Genomic DNA, 24,495 nt, shown 5'->3' on the forward strand with positions numbered 1-24,495 from the left:
AGAAAATAGAAACCTTTGTGGTGAATATTATTCCTAAAGAAAGGGATCACAAACCTTATAAGAATATTATGAGGATATTTTCATATAGTTTTTAAAAACTGTAACTTTTGGAGGCAACGCAGGCAGAAGAGAAATTTGTCACATGATTTTTATTATGATTTTAGGGAGTTCTGAACGTCAACAAACATAGAGCACAAATAGAAGCTTTCGTTCGACTTCAAGGAGCCAGCAGTAAAGATTCAGGTTTAGTATAAGCCTTATATAAATTTCCATACTCCTTTTTTATTCTGATATTACACAATGAAGAAAGCAAAGCTGAAGTTGTCACATCCTATATGCCATGTCACATGTCCCCACACACACTGGGTGTGTGGGATCATGGGTTGGTTTTCCCCTAGCTTTTTGTCTATAATTTCTGACTTTATTGTAATAAACTTTAAAAAATGATATTGGGGCCGGCCCTGTGGCGTGGTGGTTAAGTTCACACACTCCACTTCAGCAGCCTGGGGTTCGCAGGTTCAGATCCCGGGTGTGGACTTAGACACCGCTCATCGAGCTATGCTGTGGCAGCGTCCCATAAACAAAATAGAAGAAGATGGGCACAGATGTTAGCTCAGGGCCAATCTTCCTCACACACAAAAGAAGATAATAGCTAGTATTTTGAGAGCTCACTATACATCAGGTACTGTTCTAAGCGCTTAATGTAGGTATCTAAGCACTAATGTAGGTTCTCTACCTTTCGTACATGAAGATACACACAGTGACAGGTGAGGATACTAAAATACAGAGAAGCACAGTTACTGGGAAGTGGTGGGGGCGAACCTGCCACCGTGGCAGTTTGGCTGTGACTTTAAGACGTTGCCCTGGGGCCAGCCTGGTGGCGTGGCAGTTAAGGGCACGTGTTCCACTTTGGCAGCCTGAGGTTCGCAGGTTCGGATCCTGGGCGCGCACCGATGCACTGCTTGTCAAGCCATGCTGTGGTGGCGTCCCATATAAAGTAGAGGAAGATGGGCACAGCTGTTAGCCTAGGGCCAGTCTTCCTTGGCTAAAAAAACAGACAAACAAAAATAATACATAAATAAATAAAAGACATTGCCCTGTACTGCCTCTGTGTCTTATATTGCCTTATTGGAATCCTTACAAAAGTAATAAAAATGAAAAAAAGTGTAAATAAGTTGTATCATAATATAGTATAGTTCTTAGTTCTATAGCGTCAGGGTGACAAAGCCCTAATAGTCAAGGGAGCATGGCCGGGTTGAAGGAGAGTGAGAAGCAGTGGCTTTCTCCAGGATTCTGCTTGTCAGAATTACTCCTGTCAGTTCTGCAGTGTCCATGGTTCCTCAGCCTGCTGACCACTCCCTGGCTGTGTGGCCCCTGAAGGTGTGGGACAGAATTCCAGTGCAGGTTTACATAGTCTTATGCAGGGAACTGTCACCTACCTTAAAAGATGGCTGAGGGTGGCCCTTAGGAAAGCACATTATATGGTCTGACATGGTGGCCGTGGTTCTTCATTCCTAACCTGCAGAACAAAGTTCGACTTCACCTTTGAAACTAGGAAGCTTTTATTTGCCAAGAATGCTGATTAGACCTCAAATATATTTTGCTTAAAATGCCTCATTGCTGTGGCATCCCCCTTGGCTTTATGGGGTTCCTCTGTGCTGCCCCAAACACAGGTTTAGTCAGTGACATCCTGATCCATGGGATGAAGGCTCGAAACCGCTCGATTCATGGAGACGTGGTAGTTGTGGAACTGCTCCCTAAAAATGAATGGAAAGGAAGAACTGCCGCCTTGTGTGAGAATGACAGTGATGACAAGGCCTCAGGAGAGTCCCCAAGTGAGCCCATGCCCACAGGTGAGCCAGCTGGAAAGTCACCCATTATCCATTTTTCTTGTGGAGTGTTTATTTTTCCTCTCCTTAACAATCCAGAAATATTGCAGTTATTAATATATGATACTGTTTATTTTCCTACATTATCAGTTCCCCTTTCTGCAGGTTTATTTTATTCTCATCAGCACCCAAATATGCCGTCATATCTCCCATCTTAAAACAAAACAAAAGCAAAAATGCTCTCAGGTCTCACATCTCCTCCAGCTACTGCCCTTCTCTCTGCTCTAGTTTATGGCAAGACTCAGTGAGACAGTTAACTCTGCATTCTTTCTCCTTCCTGTCTACCCATTTTCTCCCAAAGCCACTACATTCAGGCGCCCCCACCAAAAAAGAAACCCTGGACCTCTTGTCAAGGTCACCAGTGACCTCATTGCCGATAATACTCAGCATCTGTAACCTGTCAGCAGCATTTGGCCGATGGATCACTGCCTCATCTTTGGCTTCTGGGTTCTTCTCCCGTGCTGCTTACTCCCTCTCAGTTCCTTTACTGGTTCTTCCTGTCCTCTTGGGTGCACCAGGGCTCCTCTCTGGATCTCTTGTTCTCTGCACACTCTCTCTGAGAGAGCTCATTCAGTCCTCTGGCTTTCTCTCTGCAGCCCAGACCGCTTCCTCAGCTGCCAGTTTTGTCTACTTAGCTGTCTTATTTAGCATCTTCCCAGGATGTCTAATGGGCATCTCAAACTTCAAATACCTAATAACAAACTCATGATTTCTACCCTAAACCCGCTCCTCCCCAAGTGTTCCCCATCTCAATAAATGGCAAGTTCATTCTCACAATTGGTGAACCCAAAGACCTTGGAATTATCCTCGACTTCTTTCATACATCAGCAAGTCCTGTCAGCTCCAGCTTTAATGTGTGGCCTGAATTCAGCTGCTGCCACCCTCCACCACTTCTCTCCTAGTTCGGTCCACTAGAACCCATTGGTGAGATGACCCCAACAGCCTCCTCACTGGTCTCCCTGCTCCCACCCTTGCTCCCGGATAGTCTTTTCTCCACGTGGGAGCCACAGTGATCCTTTTCAAAGTCTTAGGTCCTGTCATGTCTCTGCTCAGAACTCTCCAATGGCTGCTTCCTATTTCTCTCAGAATAAAATGCAGAGTCCTTACCATGGCCTGTAAGGTCCCATCAGTAGGGCTGCCTTCTGTCACCATCCTCTTCATCACTCTGATCCTGCCACATTGAGCAACTCATCCTTTCCACCCTGGAAACAAGCTTTCCCCAAACGTCCCCACACCTCCTTTCCTCACTTCAAGTCTCTGCTCAGATGTCACTTTATTTAAAATAGCTGCCACTTCTGACCCTTTATCACTTTTGGTCACCTTACCTTACTCTACGTCTTTCTCAGCAGTCATCACTACCTCACATATATTTTACTGTCAGGTTCCCACCCCTACAGACACCTGGACTAGAGTGTAAACTCCAGGAATCAAGGACTTTGTCAGTTTTGATATTGCTAATTCCCTGCACCGAGAACAGGGCCTCACACCTGGTAGGGGCTCAGTAAATATTTGTGAAAAGAAAAGAGCACTTTTAACTATTAAAGTTTGTTTTTTATTGACTTCAATGAATGATGATTAAAAGTGTTGTGTATTAGACTTATAATGTGTACACTTTTCTGTATATAATGTTGGACCAAATGATCTTGGCTGGTGGGAAAATGCAAGAAAGATAATGAAAATGCACAGTGAGGGCATAGGGTAAAAAAAGTGAGAATCATTGACTTTTCCCAGCACACCTAAACCTGAGATTGGTAAGGTAAGGGCAAAAGAGAAAGTGGGACTAATGGATTCTAAATGTCATGTCAGGCCCCACAGAAGAAAGGGCATACTGACAATGTTATAAAAAAAATTATCTATCTTAAAAAAAATGATCCATCTTAATAATAAAATGCCAGTAAGGCAAATGTTTAAGTATCTCTCAACTTGTATGGATTTGCTTGAAAAATTGGGGCATTGTGTTTCCTGTTTTCTTCCTTGTTGCTGAGCTGGTCAGAGTAACATCTCACTAGTTAAGGCTTTATTTTGTTTTGTTTTCCCAAAGGCAGAGTGGTGGGCATCCTTCAGAAGAACTGGCGGGATTATGTGGTGACATTTCCATCCAAAGAAGAGGTCCAATCTCAGGGCAAAAATGCTCAGAAAATCCTAGTTACGCCTTGGGATTACAGAATTCCCAAAATCCGAATTAGCACTCAGCAAGCAGAAGCCCTCCAGGTAGCTGACTCTACTGTTTTCCTTGGGTCTTTGCCAGCTTTTGAGCAGTACCAGGAAACTGTTGGTTCCTTTGCATAAGAAGGGATAAATTATTGATGGCATCTGGCTTTCCAAGATCCTGTTTTTTAAAAATTCTAAATATATAGAACCATCTATTAAGTAGTCCTTGGTTAATAAATGAAGGCCAGAGAGAAACCGTCCTAGAAAGAGCTGTGTAGGACAACTGGAGAGAACATTCGTTATCCAGCTGTCCAACACAGAAACTTTCAATAGATACACTTTGCCAACACTAACAAGCTTCCTTCCAGCAAGCAATATAGAAATACGATCACCCTGCCCTGTAGGGATGATATAGTGGTACTTCACAGAATCGATTAGCCATAAAGGAATATATAGCCCTGGAGAGAAGACATAAACAAGAAAGTTAAAAATTAACCTTTACTGTGGCGAAGAGTACAGGCATCGCCCAATTTGATTTGCATGATGTTTTGCAGTTTGTAAATGAGACACTGAAGCAGGATGTCCCCAGCCAGTAATCTGGTCATTGTGTACCTTTCCATCTTGAAGCCATATGCGGGCTCTCTGAGGCCAGTTGCGACTACTGCTTTCCACCTCCATGGTTTCCAGGAATTTGGGGGCAGTGGGGTTCAGTTCACACTGATAGCTTCTTTCCCACCAAAAGATGTCTTAAGAAGTTAGAAAGTAACTTCAAAGAATTTAGAAAGTAACTCCCACGCACAAAAAATTGATATTTTCTTTTGAAATTTACTCTGGACTATGCATAATTGGGTTTTTTCCTTGTGTCACAAATGTTAACTAGAATGTGTTACAGTTGGCTTTCTTTTAACAGACTAAAATTTCCAGCCCACTTATTTGATGTAGAGAGGTAATGCCTCCCTTCAACGCATTGGGCCAAGCATTTACAAGCCATCTGGCAATTTAGTGAAACAGAGAGAACCGAAAAAATTACAAGACTCCACTATTTGTGAATTAGCCACTCTTTTTGGAGCCTGATGCTGTTTATCTCTTGTTTGGTGCTTCTAAGTGACCCACTTAACTCCTGGTGCTCGGCTTGTGGTTTTTTTTCTCCTTTTGTGCAGGACTTCAGGGTGGTTGTGCGCATCGATTCCTGGGAGTCTACATCTGTGTATCCAAATGGACATTTTGTGCGTGTTCTAGGAAGAATCGGAGATCTGGAAGGGGAAATTGCAACCATCCTGGTGGAAAACAGTATTTCAGTTGTCCCTTTCTCAGAAGCCCAGGTCAGAATTCCCCAATCCTTTGCTCTGGTGGAAGACATTTCATACATTTTCTTTTTGCTTTTGCTGTTGTTTGTTTCGTCATTAAGAAAGAAAAATCTTTGTACATGTAACAACCTACTGTCTGAAGCCAGAGATAATGGAAAAATCTCACTCCTCTATTCTGTGTTTGGACCAGACTGAAGTCAGCTTCAAGTGCAGAGTTAGTTTCCCACACCTCACAGCTCTTAAATTTTTGCATTTTCCAACTGCACTTAAAAATGGTACGTCAGTGTCTCATAGTCAGTGTACATCCATCCCCAGCAACTGCAAGGGGGCCTAGTTAGAGACCCAGCTGGGCTCCACTCCCTGTTATAATCATCTAACCAGAGGCTGCAGAAAGCTTCAGGGCGCAGCTTCCTGGGTTCCATACATCTCTAATCCATGGATCAAAAAATCTTGCTTGTTATGAAACAGTTTTTGTAACCTTTACAGAAAACAGAAATTCCATGGACATAAGACATTAGCTATTTCCATCACTTTATGATCTTTTCAAATCCTCATAAATCGTCTTTATTATTCTTGCATAACTATATTCATAGTGTGCACATTCTATTTTCTGTTCTGCTTCTTTCACTTAAAATTATTGACTTAGCCTACTTATTTTTAATAGTTATGGCAAATTACTGTATATTGATGTATTCTAGTTTGCTTAAGCGTTCCTCAATTGTTGGACATTGGGCTATTTAATTTTTCAGTATTATATAAAAAATGCTACTTCAAACATTTTTATAAACATTGCTTTTTTTTCTTTTTGATTGTTTTCCTTGGAATGTAATCCTTAAAGTAAGATTGCAAGTCAAAGGGCATAAAACATTTAAATAGCTTTTGTTATGTATTGGCAGATTATTCTCCAGAAAAATTGGACCAGTTTGCATTGCTATCAAGAGCATATGGGTGTTCTTATTTTCATTATAGTTTTTGACAGAATAGTAGCTAGAATAGAAAAATATTTTAGAATATTTTACATTATTAAATTTTTATGTTTAAAACATTAGTTTCTGGAAATTACTTGTTGACTTGTTTTGACAGAGCTTAGTGAAAATGTTAGGAAAAAATAAAGCATGGATTAGACTTCACAGGACTAGAATTCTCTCTTCTCTTTTAGCCTACTTAACTGCAAATTGATGGCTTAAACAGGTAATAAGGGAGACAAAATACCCTAGATTGGTCCTGCTAAAATTATCTTTAAGGAATAAATTTTTAATATTTGGGACATGTTGATTTTTTTTCAGGGCTTGACTTGAATTAAAAGCTTAACTACGTTTAACCAAATGCATCATTCGAAAATCGAGTAGAAGTTAGACTTTTTAAAAGTCACTCATTCGTTCTTGCTCCACCTCCCACAACTAAGGGGCTGGTGAAAGTTGTGGAACATTTCTTGCCAGGCTGTAAGGGGCCTCGAGGGCCAGGGACTGTGTCTTTCCTATTGACTCCTGACTTTCTAGAGCCTAGCACAGTTCCTTACACATATTAGGTACCTAATAAATAATTATTGATCAAAAGAAGCAAACATAGGTTAATTGCAGAAGGTAATGAGGAACGAATGGGATTTCTGTGAGGTCACATTGAGAATAGATTTTTATAGGAAACTTGTGGCACGTGAATTGCTGAACATTTGGCCTCTCATTGTACAGATGTGTGAGATGCCAGTAAACACACCCGAAAATCCCTGGAAGGTGAATCCTGAAGAGGAACGAGAGCGTAGAGACTTGAGGAAAACCCATCTTGTATTCAGCATTGACCCCAAGGGTTGTGAAGATGTGGATGACACACTCTCAGTCAGAACCTTAAATAATGGCAACCTGGAACTTGGGGTCCACATCGCAGATGTAACACACTTTGTGGCACCAAATTCTTACATTGATATTGAAGCTAGAACAAGGTAATGCTGTTTGAAATCAGCTCTATAATTATGTATATGTGACTGTAACATATTTTGTAACTATGCTAGTTTCAGACTTCAAAACAAAGATTTCATGTTTGTGCAATTCTGAAGCTCCCAGAAAAAAAAAAGTTGAGGTCCACTTCCCCTTTTCCTTTAGAAAAATAGTACCTTGATCACTTTACCTTTCCTTTTATAACAGAACATTTCCACACATTGTTTCCTTCTAAATTGAAATGGATTAAATTTTTCATGTAGTAATATAGTGTTTTATATAAATACTGGATCATTACACTCTATTTTTTTTTAAACTAAGATTCATGTCACTTTATCTTTCTTTTTTGTATCAGTGGAAGAATATTCAGCCCAAAGCTGTATCCCTTTGAAAAGTGGGGACATGGGAATAGCTTTATTACCCAGTCTGCTGCACTTTATGAAAAGGCAACAGCCTTGGGGAATTTGTGCTGAGGTTTTGGCCGTTTACCTCACTGCAGCCCGTGCAGTCAGCAGTTCTGTTTCTTGCTGCTGAAGGTCACGCACTCACGTATGTGTCATTCACAGGGCCACCACTTACTATTTAGCAGACCGTCGCTATGACATGCTGCCCTCCATCCTCAGCGCTGATCTGTGCTCCCTCCTGGGAGGCGTTGACAGGTGAGTTTGTTCATTATTTTCATCTTCGGAGCTTGTTGTAGCCCTTCTGTGGTGCCTGGCGCTCTTGCTTCTGGCCTTTTCCTCCTTTTCTTTCTAATATGCTGTAGCACCCCTCCCCACCCCTGCTTCCCTCTGCATCCTCTACACCCCCTGCACCACCTGTTTTTAGGCAGCTTTATTTCTCTAGTCTTCCCTTCCTTTCCTCTTTTCTCTCTGTCTAGCTATGAGGCTGCTTCTCTCTCTGTGTTGGCTTTTTGAAGTCAGCTAAAGTCTGGGACCAAATGTTTACAGTTTTGTGCACATGTATTCCCGGGTTGAGGGTGTTTTGCCTGAGGATCATGAACTTAGGGCGTTTTTTGTTTGTTTTAGTTAAAATTTATATCTATCTTTGAATAGGTAATAAAACCATCTAGTCCAAAATTCATAGGTTCCAAAAGATATTTAGTAAAAGGCTCTCTCCTGCTACTTTCCCTCAGTTATCAATTTCCTACATTTTTTTTTAGATATAATACATACAAATATGGACATGTGGTCTTTCTTTTTTATACAAATAGTGACATTATATATATAGATAGATAGATACAGATATAGATATAGATATACTGTTCAGCACCTTTTTTTTTTTTTAACTTAACCATGTGTCTTGGAGACTATTCCATATTAATAACAGTCGCTTATCTATGGAAATTTGGATTGTTTCCGATCTTTGCTATTACAAACAAAACTGTACTTGGAACATAAGTTGTTTCACATTTTTAAAAGTACAGTATATCTGGAGGATAAATTCCTAGAAGCGGAATTTCTGTGTCAAAGGGTATATGCATTTGTGATTAGATAGATATAATCAAATTGCCCTCCATAGAGGTTACACCAATTATGTTCCCACCAACAATGTATGAGAATGTTTGTTTCCCCACAGCTTTGCCAGCACAATATGCTATATTTTTTTATCTTTGCCAATTTGATACATGACAATGGTATCTTAGTGGTTTTAATTTGTAATTTTCCTACTACGAATAAAGTTAAACATTTTTTTGTGTGTTTCACCGTCATTTATGTAGCCTTTTCTGTGAAGAATTTCATGTTCCTTACCCATTTTTCTTTTGAGTTCTTGATCTATTAGTAACTGATTTATAAGAGCTCTTTATATATCAGGAAAATTAGCCATTTTTTATATGAGTTGTATATGTTTTTTGTTTTTGTTGTTTTTTTTTCTGTGAGGATCAGCCCTGTGCTAACATCTGCCAATCCTCCTCTTTTTTTGCTGAGGAAGACTGGCCCTGGGCTAACCTCAGTGCCCATCTTCCTCCACTTTATATGAGACGCCGCCACAGCATGGCTTGCCAAGCGGTGCGCGCCCAGGATCCGAACCAGCGAACCCCGGGCCACCGCAGCGGAGCGTGCGCTTAACCGCTTGTGCCACCGGGCCAGCTCCTGTATATGTTTTTAAATAGAATGATTTGGTGGCAAAGTGATCCTTTACAAAATCAACTTTTTGCTAATTAACCTATCATCAAGACTGATATCATAGTTCAGTGTCACCCTATAGGATTGAAAGGCTTTTCTTTACTAGAGAGCCCAACAGACTTGGCTCTATCAATGCTCTGCTCTTCTAGTGAAAATGGAGAACTATAAGGTAGGGTTTGTAACATTACATGTGAACTCATTGCAGATTTGCTCAGAGCTCAACAGAACCTAGTTGAACTTTGTTGTTTTAATTTGAAATACTTTTTTTTTTTTTTTTGAGGAAGATTAGCCCTAAGCTAACATTTATCGCCAATCCTCTTTTTGCTGAGGAAGACTGGCCCTGGGCTAACATCCGTGCCCATCTTCCTCCACTTCATATGGGACGCCGCCACAGCATGGCTTGACAAGCGGTGCGTTGGTGTGCGCCCGGGATCTGAACCTCGGGCCGCTGCAACGGAGAGGACACACTTAACCACTACACCACTGGGCCGGCCCCTGAAATACTTTTTGACTTAGTGGTGGAGTGTTTGGATTGAGACATTGAGAAACCGGTAGCAATGTCATTTCCTTCAAGATACATTTAGGGTCTAGTTCTGCTTGCTTCAAAAATGGAAGAATTAAATAATGATGTCAGTGTTACTGGTTTTGTAGGTATGCTGTAAGCGTCATGTGGGAATTGGATAAAACCTCCTATGAAATTAAGAAAGTGTGGTATGGCAGAACCATTATTCGATCAGCATACAAACTGTTTTATGAAGCAGCCCAGGAACTACTGAATGGAAACGTCAACATTGTTGATGATATTCCAGAACTCAGAGACTTGGATGAGAAGAGCAGACAAGCCAAGCTCGAGGAGTTGGTGTGGGCAATTGGCAAGTTGACTGACATAGCACGCCATGTCCGAGCTAAACGAGATGGTTGTGGTGCCCTGGAACTGGAAGGGGTAGAGGTTCGCATACAGCTAGACGACAAAAAGAACATTCATGACCTCATCCCCAAGCAGCCCCTGGAAGTCCATGAGACGGTGGCTGAATGCATGATCCTGGCCAACCACTGGGTAGCCAAGGAGATCTGGGAGAGCTTCCCTCATCAAGCCCTGTTGCGCCAGCACCCTCCTCCACACCAGGAGTTTTTTTCTGAACTCAGAGAATGTGCTAAAGCAAAAGGCTTCATCATAGATACACGGTAATTCCTCTTTCGTGGGGGCAGAGGAATGGAAGGGAGTGCTGGAGACTTCTTTATCTTAAAATAGTTCTTAAAATGTGACAGCCAGATCTTTGACCAAAAACAGAAAACTTTGTGGCTCTCTTCTTTTACTATAATGTAGGTATAGAGTCTTAAATTAACACAGGTTTATTTAGGCATAATTTTGACATACTACAATTTGTAATATAGAAGTAAGGAACCTGTTGTCCTCGGTTTAATTTCATCTACCAATTAGGCAAATAGAAAGACGTAATCCTATTTATTTCAGTATTTTAAAAATGCAACATATTTCTGGCAATACCATAAGATCCCACACCAATGGTAAATTTATACCACGCCTCCACAGAATGAGACGTTTTTAATCCGCACCATCAGGATAAAATATTTTCCTTGTCAAAAATGATGTATTAAGAGGATTTTTTAAATATTTTGTTGTCAAGTAACAAGTGCTAATGAAAATATCTTTTATTTATCAAAATGGATTTCTTTTGCCTCTATTTTTTTATTTTTTTTAAGGTATTTATTTGTTTATTTATTTTTTGGAAAGATCAGCTCTGAGCTAATATCCATGCTGATCCTCCTCTTTTTGCTGAGGAAGACTGGCCCTGGTCTAACACCCGTGCCCATCTTCCTTTACTTTATATGGGACGCCGCCACGGCATGGCGTGACAAGCAGTACCTCAGTTCGCTCCCGGGATCCGAACCCAGGCCGCCAGCAGCCAAGCACACGCACTTAACCGCTACGCCACGGGGCCGGCCCCTGCCTCTATCTTTAGATGATAGTATCTTTTGTTGCTTTGTTTGGTGGTTGAGCCGCGTGTGTGTGCCAGGCACATGTGCTCAGGGCTTTCAGACATCATCTTTATCATTCGTATTTTACAGAGAGAGAAATGAAGTCTGGAGAAATTAAGTAACTTGTCTGTGATTTAACAGCTAGTCAGGGCAGAGGCAGAATCTGCAGCCGAGTCTGTCCAGCTGGAAAGCTCCCATCGGTGCCCACTCTCACGATGCTTCTCTGCTCATCGTTCTCCATCTTCCCTTTCCCCCTTTTCTCTTAGCGGGCTGCAATAGAGAACTGAATTATATGCTGTATTATTAGTTTAATTTTTAATATAATTCTTTATTTCCTGGGTTTTTAAAAATTATTTGAGAGTAAATAGAGTGTTTCCTATCTCTCTCTTCCTCTTTAAAAAAAGAAAAATCGGGGCCAGCCCCATGGCATAGTGGTTAAGTGTGGCATGCTCAGCGCTTCAGCGGCCCAGGTTCACAGGTTTGGATCCCAGGCACAGACCCACACCACTCATCAAGCCATGTTGTGGCTGAGACCCACATACAAAATAGAGAAAGATGGGCACAGATATTAGCTCAGGGCTAATCTTCCTCAAGCAAAAAGAGGAAGATTGGCAACAGATGTTAGCTCAGGGCCAATCTTCCTCACCAAAAAAGAAAAAGAAAAACTATTTAGGTTTCTTTTACTTTGTGTACCTCAGGGTTAGTTCAGTTCTGTTTTTCAACTCCCTCTGGTTCAATAATTCTTAATTTAAACAAAGAAAAACTCCATTCTTTGACCTGTACAGAAATTTTAAGGTTAAAGGTGTTGGGAGTTCAATTCAAGTATTTGACCACCTACTGTGTGCCGAGCACTAATTTAATCGTGTAGGTATTGGCACATTACTCTTTGCTATTTAAGAAACGTACTTAAATTCTCACACACTTTCTTTGTTTAAACCTTAAAAGCAAACTAGATTTCTATTGTTGAAAAGAGTTGTTTCTGAAATGTGTCCAAAATAACTTTAACTACAGGCAGATGAAAGTATTCAGACTGATGAGTGAAGGGTGTTCTCCCTCAGAGTGTTGACTTATAATTTATTGCTGGGACTAAATAAAAGTTTTTCCATTTTTTCGGTCAGGTCCAATAAAACACTGGCTGATTCTCTGGATAACGCGAATGACCCCAACGATCCCATTGTAAACAGGTTGCTGCGATATATGGCTACGCAGGCCATGTCTAATGCACTGTATTTCTCCACTGGATCATGTGCAGAGGAAGAGTTCCATCATTATGGTAAATATTCAAGTTTTCCTTTGCGTAGCCATAACCTTGAGCAAGTTGTTTAAATTAAAAGTGTATTTTTTTTATTTCGATCTTTTGTTTTCTTTTTGAAGGTCTTGCATTAGATAAATATACTCACTTTACTTCTCCAATAAGAAGATATTCAGATATTATAGTACACCGATTGTTAATGGCAGCCATTTCAAAAGATAAGAAAATGGAAATTAAGGAGAATTTGTTCAGCAACAAAGATCTTGAGGAATTATGCAGACATATCAACAACAGAAACCGAGTAAGAAGGGACTGTAAATTCTCTGACCCATCATCTCTTTTGCTAAGAGAATATCAGCTTAATTTGTGTAGTAGAATGAAGTGCAATATAATCTGGTGAATTAAATTCTAGAATTATTCTAACCAATGCAATAACATGAACAATTATAGTTTGTTGAATAATTTTCAATACATTTATAAATGGTCTGAAGTAACTTAATGTGGATTTGGGAGATTTAACAATAGGTTAGATGTGGGGCCAGCCCCATCGCTTAGGGGTTAAGTGCGCGCACTCCGCTGCTGGCGGCCCGGGTTCAGATCCCCGGGAGCGCACCGACGCACCGCTTCTCCTGCCATGCTGAGGCCGCGTCCCACATACAGCAACTAGAAGGATGTGCAGCTATGACATACAACTATCTACTGGGGCTTTGGGGGGGGGAAGTAAATAAATAAATAAAATTATAAAAAAAAATAGATGTTTTTCTCAAAATGTAGAAAGGTAAAAGATCATCTATCATCTCATCACCCAGAGATAACCATTATTAACAATACTAGACAGTGCTTTTTATTTATTAAAATATTACACCATACCTGCTGTTTGAAATCTGCCCTTTTTCACTTAACACATCTGTTATTGATAGCACCCCCTGTCAATATAGTTACATCATTTTTTTAGATGCACCCTGCATTCTATTTCATATTGTTACTAGTGACTACAATACTACACAGCATAGAACTAGACCATTTGATGATGCAGAAAATTAGAACCTACCTAAATGTTTAATATAATTTTCTATCCAATGTTCTAGTTCTGTGCTATGCAATATAACCACTAGCTATGTTGCCTATTTGAATTAAAATTTTAAAATATTAAAAATTCAGTTCCTCAGGCACACTAGCCACATTTCACATGCTCAGTAGACATGTGTGGCTAGGTGGTACCCATGGGGCCACACAGATATAGAACATTTCCATCACTACAGAAAGTTCTGTTGGGCAGCACTGTCCTAGGCAATCCAGTTTACAACCATCCTTGTGTATACACTTTTACAGACTTCTCAGATTATTGCCTGGATAAATTCCTGGTAATAATGAATTGCTGAATCAAAAGGTGTGCACAAATAAAACTTTGATGCATATTACTAAATTGCCCCACAGCATAGTAGTACTAATTTACACTTCCACCAACAGGATTTTGGTGGGACAGACTTGAAAATAAAGGTAAGACATAGATACAGATACTTTTCCTCTACCTGAATGAACTATAAACAGGTTCTAAATAACAAAGAGGTTGTTTTCTAATTTTCTAAGACATTTTTGAGGGAATGATACTGGATGGTTAAGTTCCCACAATTGATTTAATTCATAATAGAGAAGAATATTTGAATTAATAGTTTTCTAGAATCAACCCTTTTTAAAGACATTGTTTCTATGGGAATATGAATTCCATGTTTTTTCTGGGGTCATCATGCTTTGGGGTTGTGCTTCTTTTGACAGGCAGCACAGCATGCTCAGAAGCAGTCTACTGAGCTGTTCCAATGCATGTATTTTAAAGACAAAGACCCAGAAACTGAGGAGCGTTGCATATCTGATGGGGTCATTTATTCAATTAGAACAAATGGTGTGCTTGTATTTATACCAAGGTATGTTATGTGTGTCACAATAGTTGTTAAGAAATCATAGTTAAACTAAAAGTGTAGAATACAAACAGTACATTAGATATAATTTATTAAAATATTTATTTTAGCAACAATTTGTAGTTACCACATGTACATAATGTAACATATAATTCACTATATAAGCATAAAAGGAGATTAGAGTCTAGCACATCTGTATCAGTCTTAGGATAAGATTTTACTGTCTTATTTAGCAAAATATTTGTTTCTATCTGCTCAATGAAATGAATATCTGAAGGTAAATGATAAGAAAAGTTTTTAATCTAGAAGAAAAACTAGCATTCTAGATAAGTATACAAGATCTGTCTGCATACTAAGAATACATTTTCTCTGCATTTTTATTCTGGCAATGATTTAGGTTTGGCATTAAAGGTGCTGCTTATCTAAAAAATAAAGATGGTTTGGTGATCTCATGTGGCCCAGATAGCCGTTCTGAATGGAAATCAGGATCCCTTCAAAGATTTCAAAACAAAATCACCTCTACCACAACAGAAGGGGAATCTGTTACGTTCCATTTGTTTGACCATGTAACAGTAAGTCTGTATTTACATTAAGTATTGGTTTCAATGTAAAGCATAAAGTGTGACTTAGTAATGTGCATTTTGTCCTCTATGACAGGTGAGAATATCTGTACAGGCCTCACGTTGCCATTCTGATACAATCAGCCTTGAAATAATAAGCAACAAACCATACATGATACCAGATACAGAACTTGTTCATCAGAGTTCCCTCTTGCTAAAGAGTGATTTAGTGAAAGAAGTAACTAGATCTGTGGAGGAAGCTCAGCTCGCCCAAGAAGTCAAAGTAAACATCATTCAGGAAGATTATCAAAAATACTGCCAAACAAAGGGAAGAAGCCTGTACATACTCCTAGAGGAGATAAGGGACCTGGCTCTCTTGGATGTTTCAAACAGTTATGAAATATGAAATACTCTTCTTACTTCATTAAAAGAGCTTTGTCTTATGTGAACGTTTTACCTTCTTTTCAACATTAACATCTAATTTTCTGTGTCACCCAGTGTTCTAGTCGATGGGGATTGGGTAGCTATTTCCCACAGATGTGTAAAATGTTTTCTCATCATTAATCAAAGTTGCATTAAATAACGTGCAATTAGGTTACTATAGTAACTGATTTTTCAGAAATGAATAGTGAATGGCGGCTCTGCAAGTCAAGTTGCCAGTCTCGTTTTAATAAACCTAGAACTGATTTTCAGTTAACTTGTCTCAAATCCACTCTTTAAAAGTTTTAATATTTCCAGTAATTGCTACACTGGGCCATTAGGGTCATAGGCCCCTCTGACATCTGTCAGATTAACTTTTCAGTCTCTTTCAGATAAGACTTAGTCCTGTCCATCTCTATTTTAAAACTCCTATTTGATATTTACTCAAACCTTCCCTGCTGTCCCCAGCACCAGTTGGGGACAGGGCATAGGGAGTGGGGTGGGGTGCACAGCTAAGGTCTGTTCTCTCAAACCTTTCTTTCCACCCACTCATTTTGCTGAGTACTCTTCGGATGAAGAGTTGCATTGGCCTTGCCCTTGTTGACTTGTTACTTTGCCAGCAAATCCCACCACTGGAAAAAAAGTCAGTTTTAGTCATCTCCTCTAATCCAGTTGGAGGGTGGATAGAGGCTAGAACAGGCCCTTCTGAGGGAGCAGTTTTTCTAGGCATTGGTGGTATCTTAAGAGACTCGGGTCTATCTTCTAGCTGATCCCCTATTGGCAGCAATACACCACAGTCCTCTGAGGTTTATGCCTCTTGGCCCTTCACTATGCCAGTCCCCAGCAAGCCTATAGGACACACACCAACCCCCAACCCCCCCCCCCATATGTTCTTGTGCTCAACTTCCTGGCATTTCAACCAAACCATCCTCATCATTCTCCATTCCCACCTGAAGTCGGCATGCCTGAAGAGAACAAGATGCCTGCCTGTCCCAGCTCCATGGATAGAAGCCACTCTAGCACCATCACTCGGCCAGTCTTTCTCACAAAAAGCAAAGTTCCCAACCCCTAATTTGTAAAAATTAGATTCCCATGGGGGAGAGGGAAAGGCAAAGCTATCTCCTGCCAAGAACTAGACCTTCTTTAAACTTGGTTGTCAACACGGTACTTTCTTATCTGTGTTACCTCCTCCACCAAGTTAATAAACTCAGGCAGGAAAACACTCCAATCAGGTCTTCTCACTATCTGGCCTAAACACTTCTAGTCTCATAGTCACAATATCTTTCTTATTTCCTAGATTTTCATTTCTATATCATTATTGTACATGTTTTTCCCAATCCTTGGAATCTCCTCCACCAACTCAAAGGTCTCCTGTGAATCCACCTTAGGTGCTCTTATGTTCCCCATGATACTTTGCAAGTTTCTCTCCAATTAGTAAGGTACCAAGAAGCATCTGAATGTCCCTAGCACCTAGGCCAGGCAATATAGCCACCTTTCATGTGACCCTTTAAGTATTAAAGTGACTCCTCAAAATATATGTAAACACATATAAAAACTTTAAATGTTTTACCAAAAGTGAAAATTGCAGAACTAAACAGCAATGAGAAACTCATAAAGCCTCCAGAGATAGTCTGTAAGATTTTTATTTCTTTTTTAAAAATGGACATTAATATTCATTATATATTTACATCTTAAAACACCACCCAATTTAGTGAAAACAAGGCATTCACTGGCACACTAGGAGCAGAAACTTTATTAACGATCAATCATTTTTATGAAGTCCTATCTATACAAAAATAAACACAAAAGAGAATAAATAGACTTAACTAAAGTTAATAAGAAACAAGTATAATTATAAATACCAGATTTTTTGTGTGTGTGTGAGGAAGATTAGCCCTGGGCTAACATCTGTGCCCATCCTCCTCTACTTTGTATGGGACGCCACCACAGCATGGCTTGATAAGCAGCGCATTCGTCTGCACCAGAATCCCAACCCACGAACCCCAGGCCACTGAAGCGGAGCACATGAACTTAACCGCTACGCCACCAGGCAGCCCCTAAATAGCAGATTTTAAAGAGGCATTTGTACAAGTTTTACTAATTAAGGATTTTCACTCTGGCCAAACAAAATACAGAGTAATCTCAAACTTGGAAGATAGCAAGTTAATAGATTTTCTCTTAGTTGAGGCCTATCCAACCTCAGTAACATTTTTGGATGAAGCATAAAGTTACTATCGTGCACTTTAAAAAGTTTGGTCCAGTTGCGTTCTCTCTATTTTTAATTCCTCCTCTTTATTTACAGTATTGGCAGCAGCATCATTAAGTGGATTGTCTAGAATGTCTTTGTTAAATCCATTTGACTCCTCCTCCTCTTGAGCCTCACCTGTATTAACCTCTTCATCTGTCTGTGCCCTGGGTGTGTTCATTAATAAGTCTGAAAGAGAAATCATCATTATTACTCATTATAAGCACATGATCCAATCTTACCTGATAAATACAAATCTCTTCACAAGCTTACATCAGTGGAAATGAAATCTATGGTCACTTTAGTTAATATTAATTATGGTCACTTTCTTCCAAATAAAGCCATTTTTATAACATGTATAAAATCCGTAAAAAAATGCCAGAATCTTGAAAGGTACTGAACTCAAACTCTTGAATCACAGCCAAATGCAACTGTTCTCATTCAAAATCAAAACGGCAAGACGAAAATTTTTAAAAATCAAATGCTTTTAACAGCTATATGTCAAAGTGATCTATAGTAAAGAAATTTAAGATACTTATTTCTATTTGGGCAAATTTTAAAGTTGTATATGATAAATAGAAGATGAGCCTTAAAATGCTTATTGCCAGGTATACTTTGATAATGACAGCAAGGAAGATACTGCTATCAACAATAGTTATATCTTCATGTAATTTTTAACATGGTAGTAATAAAACATCCATTTGTAAAATTAAAAATTAATTTCATTTTAATTGGAAAAAATCAAGATAATGTAGTCACACTGAATAATTTTCACTTGAGAATATTATTATCGTGGATGAAACTTATTTTATAACACGGTTTCTTCACGCCTTGCTATAATTATTTTCTCATTTCAAAAGGAAAACTTGGATTGAGAAAGACATGCAATCCTGCTTCATTCAAAACCCATATATTTTCAAATATAGTTTTTCTGTGTGTGAGGAAGATCAGCCCTGAGCCAACATCTGCCAATCCTCCTCTTTTTTTTTTTTTTTTTTTGCTGAGGAAGACTGGCCCTGGGCTAACATCCATGCCCATCCTCCTCTACTTCATATGGGACGCCACCACAGCATGGCCTGACAAGCGGTGCGTCGGTGCGCACCGGGAATCCGAACCGGTGAACCCCGGGCCGCCGCAGCAGAGCACGCACACTTAACCACTTGCGCCACCAGGCCAGCCCCCAAATATAGTTTTTTAACAAAATTATTTTAAAATATAGTTTTGGGTGTCTAGTTTCCAAATCCATAGTCTGTTTTAAATACAGCAAATTTTAAGGCAGTTTTAAAGAGGGAAGGGAATGCAACACATAAGCAAACTGACAGCTCACAACAGAAGAGACACAATGCAATAAAAAGCATTTTAGGACCTATTCATATCAGCAAATGGTTCTAATATCCTCAATGAGTGCAGAAGGCATTTTATATGTTTAGGAAAGTACAATAATTAATGTTCATAATTATGATCCTAAAGGTAAAATTATGTGTCACATGCTTTAAGGAGTGAGGGAAGAATATGTTTTTGAAAGAGTCAGAATCAATTTTAAATGATTAAAATAATTTTCTAAGAGGTATTCGGCTATCCAGAAAACCACCTTGGACTTATTTAACCCTCCCTCCCCCCAATATACATGAACTTTATATACTACATCACATTTTTTTCTATTCCTAGAGTTATTTTATTTTGGGGGATAGTACAGAAGTTAAAATTTCTAACATGCCCTTGATATATTAATGGTAGCAAATAAAAGCCAGCATAAAATTTACCATTTCCTAGGGACTGACTGTTACTCAGTAGCTTTGCCTGCCTTCTTTCCAAGGCCAGTTGTTTATTTCTCTCAATTCTTTGTTGTTGCTCTTCTGTTAGGCTTCTACTTGACTCAGAAGCAAACTTCTCACTTTCAGATGAGTTTGTTAAAAAGGAATCTAATTCAGTAGCAGTTACGTCATGGCCACTATTTTCTGTTACTTCATCTGTAGTAGAAAAGAAAAAGTTAGTGCATCTGTAGTGTTAAACTAGCCAGAAAAAGAGTTTATGCAGCTATTAATTGAAAACCAGTTTGTTTTTTTTTAATAATTTTATTTATTTATTTATTTCCCCCAAAGTCCCAGTAGATAGTTGTACGTCATAGCTGCACATCCTTCTAGTTGCTGTATGTGGGACGCGGCCTCAGCATGGCTGGAGAAGCGGTGCATCGGTGCGCGCCCGGGATTGAACCCAGGCCGCCAGCAGTGGAGTGCGCGCACCCAACTGCTAAGCCACAGGGCCAGCCCTAAAAACCAGTTTAAAGTGATATGGTGCCAGACCCGAAAAAACATTTTGTGAGGCTCTATGAGAACATTACAAATACATGCTTGATTCAAATAAGTAAAAGGAATATTTATAAATCACTTTAAAGAGGCATTTTAAGTCAAATGGAAATACTAGTTTAAAAATATGCATGAACGGACAGCACAAGTTCTGAGTTACGATTAGTAATATCTTATGCATGGACTAATAAAAGAACTTAAAGAATCCAACGCACATTCTTGTTTTACATTAAATAAAAGCATTTTAATAGCTTGCCACAGTGTCTATATGATACACAGTAATAATTCTATATAGGTTGTTTTTTTTAATAGGGTAAAACCCAGACACAAAGTGAAAAAGGAAAAGAAATTAGATCTGTGGACATATTTCCAAGTTAATTTTTTAAAAATTCAGTGGTCTCAGGGCCACCCCGTGGCCTAGCGGTTAAGTGCGCACGCTCCGCCACTGGCGGCCTGGATTCGGATCCTGGGCGCACACCGACACACCACTTGTCCAGCCATGCTGAGGCAGCGTCCCACATACAGCAACTAGAAGGGTGTGCAGCTATGACATAGAACTATCTACTGGGGCTTTGGGGAGAAAAAGGGAAAAAAAGGAGGAGGATTGGCAATAGATGTTAGCTCAGAGCCGGTCTTCCTCAGCAAAATGAGGAGGACTGGCATGGATGTTAGCTCAGGGCCGATCTTCCTCACACACACACACAAAAAAATTCAGTGGTCTCTACATTATTAGTCTTAATAAATTCTTAAAGCCCTGTACACCAGTTACCTCAAAGTACAATACCCCTAAAATGATCCACAGTGGTATGGAAAGTAAATATTAGATCTTCCACTTATATTTCATTTAAGAATTAAGAAAAATTAAGTTTTACTTTTTTAAAAATAATGGCTGGCAGTGACGAACTATCACTTATCCATACGACAGTTATTGTCTCGTCTGTAAGTTACCTTAAAGGCAGCTCCACACTGCAGGAGGATGGGAGAGTTGGGCCCTCACTCATTTTTCAATTCCAGCATATTGTCACATACCGCTGAGTCTAACTGCTCAGTTAAGCAGACTGACAGACTATCTAGTTTTAACCAAAACAATCCCAACAAAATACACAAGTGGTAGCTTAAGAAGATTTTTGCAAATTACTAAAACATCTGTTGGTAGAAGATAATAGAAGCACAAGCAAGAACTAAGAAAATGGCAAAGCTGACATTTCACCTTCTCTCTACATCATTCACATTATGGGGTTAAAAAAAAAAGGTAACCTCATCAGATCTGACAAGTAGGCCAGAAAAAAAAAATTCATATCACTAAGCCGACCATTTGAAATATAAATTTACATATATTATCCTTGTCCGATGTATATACTGTGCCTTGAGGTATTAGCTCACAACAGTAAAAACCATCACAACTAGCAAAACATTTAAAACATAAAAACAAACCTCTACAATTATTCCAGTGAGGTTTAAAAATCATATGGTATTTTTTCCAGCCTTTTACAATCCAAACCCCATTTAGGTTTCTTCCCTAATAGCGAAAGACAAAAAGCCATACACTTTTCCTTCCAGATGTGGAAAAAAATGGCAAGGAACTAAAATGCATTCCTTTGTCAAGAAATATTGATGGAGTACATGTAGAGAACATTGCTGGAGAAGTTAAGAAACAAGTATTAGAACCAATTATGCAATATATAGGGTATATATTTTTATATATATTTCTAATATGCTTCACCCTACAGAGCTTACAGGACTCTGAATTAATAATAATGAAATAAAGAACTACTTTTTTTGTGAGCCATGAAAGGGAAAGATATCTTTAATAGTAAATGACCTCTTTAATATAAACAATGTTTTATGGAAAAACAATGTAAACATAATCACAGATGGAGCATTTACTAGGATAAAAATGGGATTAAAAAAATTAGAACCACGCTTGAAATTAATTCACTGCAACACTCATAGGCAAGCTACTGTGGTAAAGAAGCTAAAGCCAGACATATTCAATTCTACAGGATGCCATCATTTTGGGATACATAAACTAAGAGATAAGCAAACTATATAATAACTAAAGGGAAATAAGTGCTATGAAAAAAAAAAACCTAGAGGAATCAGGAACGAGAGGAGGGATACAATTTTAACTGTGTGGTCGGGCAGACTTCATTGAGTTGACGTTTAAGCACAGTTTGAAGAGGCAGAGTTAGCCATGCAGATCTGGAGGCAGGAGGGAGGACGGAGCACAGTGTTGAAGGCAGAGTGCAAGACTGCAAAAACCTTAAGACAGAAATGTGCCTGCAAGGTTCAAGGAACAGCTAGGAGGCAAGTGTGGCTGAAGCAGTGTGAGTGAGGAATAGAAAAAGGTAAAATCAGAGAGGTAAGGGGGCTGGGGTGAGGACACAGGAATAGATTCTGTAGGGCCAAGTAGGACATTATAAGGATTTTGGCTTTTACTTCGAGTGAAATAAGGAGCCACTACAGGGCTTTGAGCTGAGGAGTAATACGACTACATTTTTTAAAAATATAAAAATATATAAACCAAAGTTACCACAATAAACAAAACAGAAAAAAAAAAACTAAAAAAAAGAAAAATATATATATAAAAATATAACCCTGGTTAATTTTTAAGAAAAATGACTGAAAAGGGTAGATGACAATTTGCTAGTGAACTTCAACAAAAATCCTTGCATTAGTGAATGGGATTGAAAAATGAATACCAAGATTTATTAAGTGCAGTTAATGATGCTCTACTTCTATTTGGATTTATGTATCTTAGGTAAAACTAAGATTTGGGGGGGAAAAAACTGAATCTACACACATACCTTCAAGTCACTGATCAAGATGTATTAGCCCAAGATTTTTGACAAAAAAATTATTCAGTAGAATATTCATACTGTTCTCAGTTTAAGACTGTATAGTGATGTTTTGGTGAGAACAAAAATGTACATTATATATCATCTTATCAATAGAGTAGTACATGTATTAGAAAAATAAATAAATAAAATGCTCAAAACATTTTTACTGTTGTGGTGCCTGATTCAAAAGGTTTGGAGATTATTCTTCTAGGATACAAAGAAAACAGATTCAACAAACAAAGTTCTCTGATATAGGCCTCCTCTATGTACCCTATATATAAGCATGCCTGTAATTCCATGAATGGTCCCGTGTTCATTTATGCCTCTCTGCATAAGTGGCTCCCTCTATCCAAAATCACCTCTGCCTCACCTCTACTGCTTATCATTCAAAGTACTTGTGATACCTCCTCTGTGAAGCTTTTACTTCCTCTAGGTAAAAGTAACTATGCCCTCCTTTGCACCCTAGCCCAGGCCCTGTTTATATCCCTAATTACAGCACCTATCAGAGTACTGGCGATGTTATATGTGTGACCCACTCACTGGTCTGTTGGCCCCTGAAGCAAGGGGCTTATCGTATTCATCTTTATCCCTGAAGTTTTAGCACATGGTACACAGCTCATAAGTGCTGCTGAATCAAAACTACAATGAGATATCACCTCCCGCCCGTCTGAACAGCTAGAATTAACAACATAGGAAACAACAAGTGTTGGAGAGGATGTGGAGAGAAGGGAACTCGCATACACTGCTGGTGGGAGTGTAAGCTGGTGCAGCCACTATGGAAAATAGTATGGAGATTCCTCAAAAAATTAAGGATAGAACTACCATATGATCCAGCTATTCCACTGCTGGGTATTTATCCCAAGAACATGAAAACACAAATGCATAAAGATACATGCACCCCTGTGTTCACTGCAGCATTATTCACAATAGCCAAGACTTGGAAGCAACCTAAGTGCCCATCAAGGGACGAATGGATAAAGAAGATGTGGTATATATACACAATGGAATACTACTCAGCCATAAGAAACGATGAAATCCAGCCTTTTGTGACAACATGGATAGACACTGAGGGTATTATGCTAAGCAAAATAAGTCAGAGGGAGAAAGTCAAATACCATACGATCGCACTCATAAGTAGAAGATAAAAACAAACAAAGACATAGAGACAGAGATTGGATTGGTGGTTACCAGAGGGGAAGTGGGGAGGGAGGAGGGTGAAAGGAATGATTAGGCACATGTGTGTGGTGATGGGTTATAATTAGTATTTGGGTGGTGAACACAATGTAATCTAAGCAGAAATAGAAGTATAATGATGTACACCTGAAATTTATACAATGTTATAAACCAATGTTACCGCAATAAAAAAAAAAAAAGTAGGGCCGGCCCAGTGGCTTAGCGGTTAAAGTGCGCGCGCTCCGCTGCTGGCGGCCCGGGTTCGGATCCCGGGAGCGCATGGATGCACTGCTTCTCCAGCCATGCTGAGGCTGCGTCCCACATACAGCAACTAGAAGGAAGTGCAGCTATGACATACAACTATCTACTGGGGCTTTGGGG

The 24,495-nt window shown here is 39.3% G+C and overlaps 2 protein-coding genes across 9 annotated transcripts in view; one reads left to right on the forward strand and one right to left on the reverse strand.

Annotated features, from left to right (window-relative positions):
• DIS3L (DIS3 like exosome 3'-5' exoribonuclease) overlaps nucleotides 1–15,575 on the forward strand; it is a 31,194-nt gene extending 15,619 nt beyond the window's left edge. Inside the window, exons 6-17 of one of the 3 annotated variants that reach the window (XM_058541899.1) lie at nucleotides 165–243; nucleotides 1,674–1,853; nucleotides 3,931–4,100; nucleotides 5,201–5,362; nucleotides 7,036–7,283; nucleotides 7,845–7,937; nucleotides 10,056–10,589; nucleotides 12,521–12,675; nucleotides 12,777–12,955; nucleotides 14,431–14,576; nucleotides 14,968–15,142; nucleotides 15,228–15,575. In XM_058541899.1, the coding sequence (XP_058397882.1) occupies nucleotides 165–243; nucleotides 1,674–1,853; nucleotides 3,931–4,100; nucleotides 5,201–5,362; nucleotides 7,036–7,283; nucleotides 7,845–7,937; nucleotides 10,056–10,589; nucleotides 12,521–12,675; nucleotides 12,777–12,955; nucleotides 14,431–14,576; nucleotides 14,968–15,142; nucleotides 15,228–15,536 (2,430 nt within the window). In that variant the 3' untranslated portion in view covers nucleotides 15,537–15,575. Of the gene's footprint in view, nucleotides 1–164; nucleotides 244–1,673; nucleotides 1,854–3,930; nucleotides 4,101–5,200; nucleotides 5,363–7,035; nucleotides 7,284–7,844; nucleotides 7,938–10,055; nucleotides 10,590–12,520; nucleotides 12,676–12,776; nucleotides 12,956–14,430; nucleotides 14,577–14,967; nucleotides 15,143–15,227 lie in introns of those variants that run through there. The other 2 variants (XM_058541900.1, XM_058541901.1) reach the window with 2 other exon arrangements.
• A 1,600-nt stretch (nucleotides 15,576–17,175) lies between these two features.
• TIPIN (TIMELESS interacting protein) overlaps nucleotides 17,176–24,495 on the reverse strand; it is a 246,128-nt gene continuing 238,808 nt past the window's right edge. For all 6 annotated transcript variants that reach the window (XM_058541916.1, XM_058541913.1, XM_058541915.1 and 3 more), the window contains 2 exons: nucleotides 19,559–19,765; nucleotides 17,176–17,984 (listed from right to left, as the gene is read on the reverse strand). In XM_058541916.1, the coding sequence (XP_058397899.1) occupies nucleotides 17,794–17,984; nucleotides 19,559–19,765 (398 nt within the window). In that variant the 3' untranslated portion in view covers nucleotides 17,176–17,793. The remainder of the gene's footprint in view (nucleotides 17,985–19,558; nucleotides 19,766–24,495) is intronic.

The sequence above is a fragment of the Diceros bicornis genome, chromosome 5, assembly GCF_020826845.1.
Source record: "Diceros bicornis minor isolate mBicDic1 chromosome 5, mDicBic1.mat.cur, whole genome shotgun sequence".
In the NCBI taxonomy this organism is placed as follows: domain Eukaryota; kingdom Metazoa; phylum Chordata; class Mammalia; order Perissodactyla; family Rhinocerotidae; genus Diceros; species Diceros bicornis.